We start from the raw sequence: 3,319 nt of genomic DNA, 5'->3' as shown, positions 1-3,319 counted from the left end.
CACGCACGCACGCACGCACACACACACACACACACACACACACACACACACACACTTACTTTCTTTCTTATATTTTACACGTCTCTGCCGGCCTGCTGACTTTTGGCCTGTTTTTTGACTATCTTTCTGTTCTCACCCTTCTTGTGATGGAATTATTGTCATGATAATTTTATTCGGAATAAAATAAATAAAGTTCAATAAATACTTCACAATTTAAAACTTTCTTTCTTTCTTTCTTTCTTTCTTTCTTTGCATGCTTGCTTGCATTACAGTTATTATTAGCTATTGATTAATATGAAGTAAATAAAATTATCATGACAATAATTCCATCACAAGAAGGGTGAGAACAGAAAGATAGCATGATAGCTTTTAGTTTTAATTACTTTTTCTTATTTGTAAGTCGCTTTGGATAAAAACATCTGCTAAATGACTAAAAGTAAAGTAAAGTAAATAATTATTATCATTTTGATGTCATGAAAATAATATCCTAACACATAACATATGTAGTGCCTTCTCATGTATGAATGTGACATATGCAATATAAATATGAATGCACCTGATTTCTCTCTTACCTGCAGTCGAGCAGCTCCTTCAGCTGAGTTCTCAGTGGACCGCACACGTCACCTGATGTCCTTTCTGACCATGCTGGGTCCCAGTCCTGACTGGAACGTGGGTCTGTCATCAGAGGACCTCTGCACCAGAGAGTGTGGCTGGGTCCAGAAGGTGGTTCAGGACCTCATTCCATGGGATGCGGGGACAGACAGCGGGGTCACTTATGAGGTGAGCACTCATACAGTGGGTTTCAAACATCCCTTCTACTTAGCATTTTTTTTATTTTAGATAGAATTTGTCATCACAAATGACATGATTGGTGGGGCAGCTGAACTTAAAAATAAAGATTAATATCAGAATTGTTATCATTTGGTATGTCCCAATTTTCCTGGCATGCAAGTTGGCATAAACTTAACAGGTTTGAACAAAAGAAAAAAAAATCTCTCTCCTCTATCTATCTATCTATATAGATAGATAGATAGATAGATAAATGTTTAGATGTGAAGTACTTGCAGTGAAGTATTTTCCTCCTGAGGTCTTTGGATAATATAGGGTTGTGACTATCACACATTTGCTCAAAGCAAACTCCACTAAATGAGTTATCTCCGTGTTAATAACAGAACAAAATAAAAACATGAAAAAAAGAAGTATGTTTTAATTTAGTCCACTGGAGACCATACAGTCATGACCATAGCTTGATTCTGCCATCTACTGGTGTGTGTCAATATTTGTTTGTTAATTTAATTCATTAATTTGCTTGTTTGTTTGTTTTTCATTTACATATTGAGAGGTTCATATTTTTACTTGTAGACTGGTTGGGTGGTTACAGGAATATTCTGGATTAAATATACATTAAGCTCTATAAACAGCATGTGTAACATTCTCATTTACCTCAGAAAATGTATGCATGTATGTATGTATGTATTCATTCTTTTTTTCATTCATTCCAACTATTCTCATATGCTGTTGATAAATAATCTCATGATGTAAATAAACCAGGTGCATGCCTTTAACAGTGTCTGGTCTTAAGAAATCCTTGGATTTCTAACTTTTATTTTTCCGCATTTCATTGAGGAGAGGGTCTGTGTATATAATTTGTATTGCTCCCCTGGTTGTGCGTGTTATATTCAACCTCTCTCAGCGACCTTGCTGCTGTTGACTGTGGAGCTAATCTGTCTTTTTCAAAGCCTGAAGGCTTGCTATGGTGATCTCTTTGTTGTGTGAAGTGATTTTAAACTGTAAAAATATGGAATAATCATATAGGAATTCCCCTTTTGTAGTATTCATTATTTGACATCAGTTCAAATATAAAATTGAAAGTGAAAAGTGAAAACCCAGTGGGTATTTAAATATTTTTGTTTTATCCTCTGTTTTTTTTTTTTAAAGAACAGTTCAGCAAAAATGAAAAATCTCGTGAAAAATGTTCGCAAAATGTTTGCATGCCTCCTTTTACTTACATTTTATGAGAACAACCTGGTCTCATAAAAAAACGTTCCTCTGGGTACTTTTCTGCAACACCATTTTTACGTACCTTACTGCACGTTTTGCCGCAGTTTCAAAGAGAAATGTCCACTGAGTGGCGCTAAAACATGGGTTCAATATGTGAACTCTGGCACGCTTTTATTACGTTGATATAGGTACGTATTGCTGTGATTTTATTACGTTGCTTCAGGTACGTATTGCGACGGTTCAGAATTCAAATATCTGGGGACTGTTGCTAAAAGTTAATGCTCTATCGCAGAGGTGTCCAACTCAATTCCTGGAGGGAATTTTCGTGACGCTTATGTTTTAACATAGTACATTGCTAGGCAACACCTTTCACTCACTGAATTAGCGGTTATCAGTTTCATAATTAAATACAAAATGAGTAAAAGAAGGTGATTTATGAATGCTGAAGAGGTATAAGAAGCACTAAATGCCATGAGCGATGGATAGTCTGATGGTAGGAAGATAAGTAAAGCGTCCTGTCGGCTCAGCATCTGACGGCGATCAGTATATCATATTTAGACGTTTTATCCTAAGGTTACTCATAATTGTTCAAAATTTGGATTAATGATTTAATTTGTGTTTAGCCATTTCTATCGTTTATTGTTCGCTTCTGTGTTGCTATTTATTATTTATATTATATTTGTATATAATATATAATATCTATTATATCTGTATTTATTTAAAAAAAATCCGATCTGATTTAGGCTAATGAATAAAACCTTTTTTTTTAATTACCCGAAGTTTATTGGTGTTCTTCTTGTATAATTCAAATTATAAATGATATAACTAAACCAATTAATAATTAATTAGGTGAAGCTGTGCGCTTGAATTTGTCATCGCATCATCCTATGCAATGTGGTGAATTATTATTGCTCATTATTGTCTATAGGCTATTTTAGTAATTTAAATAACATAGGTTATCTTAATATATTGATTAATGACATTGTATTATAATAGCCTATTACACCACCCAAATATGTATTTACTTCCTTCTAATTCTCGTTGTCAGTGCAGGCTTGTTTAGCTTAATATTGACCGTTATGAAAAGTGACTAGTGTAGCCTGCATAAAAAAAAAATTTGAACATAAAACAACAGGACAAAAATATAGTTGATTACTAGACATAATCATTTAATGACTCTAGACACTTCTTTGTGAAGACAGTAGCATAATACAGTGAAATAATATGTTCTTTAGCCATTCAGAAACAGCTGTCATGTGTGTGGGTAAAATTTACCCGCTGGCGGTTTTAGGTATACAGCGACCCCTGGCGGTTCTAG

At 34.3% G+C, this 3,319-nt stretch overlaps 1 protein-coding gene across 1 annotated transcript in view; it reads left to right on the top strand.

Moving 5' to 3' along the window:
* The window catches only part of LOC107728096 (spondin-1-like), a 153,716-nt gene that overhangs the window by 130,758 nt on the left and 19,639 nt on the right, over positions 1 to 3,319 (top strand). The window contains exon 6 of the mRNA XM_016538173.1: positions 579 to 780. Coding sequence (XP_016393659.1) covers positions 579 to 780 — 202 coding nt within the window. The remainder of the gene's footprint in view (positions 1 to 578; positions 781 to 3,319) is intronic.

The sequence above is a fragment of the Sinocyclocheilus rhinocerous genome, unplaced genomic scaffold, assembly GCF_001515625.1.
Source record: "Sinocyclocheilus rhinocerous isolate Xijiao unplaced genomic scaffold, SAMN03320098_v1.1 scaffold1358, whole genome shotgun sequence".
Taxonomy (NCBI): domain Eukaryota; kingdom Metazoa; phylum Chordata; class Actinopteri; order Cypriniformes; family Cyprinidae; genus Sinocyclocheilus; species Sinocyclocheilus rhinocerous.
Note: the sequence above shows the minus strand (reverse complement) of the source record. Positions and strands in the feature narration are given on the sequence as shown.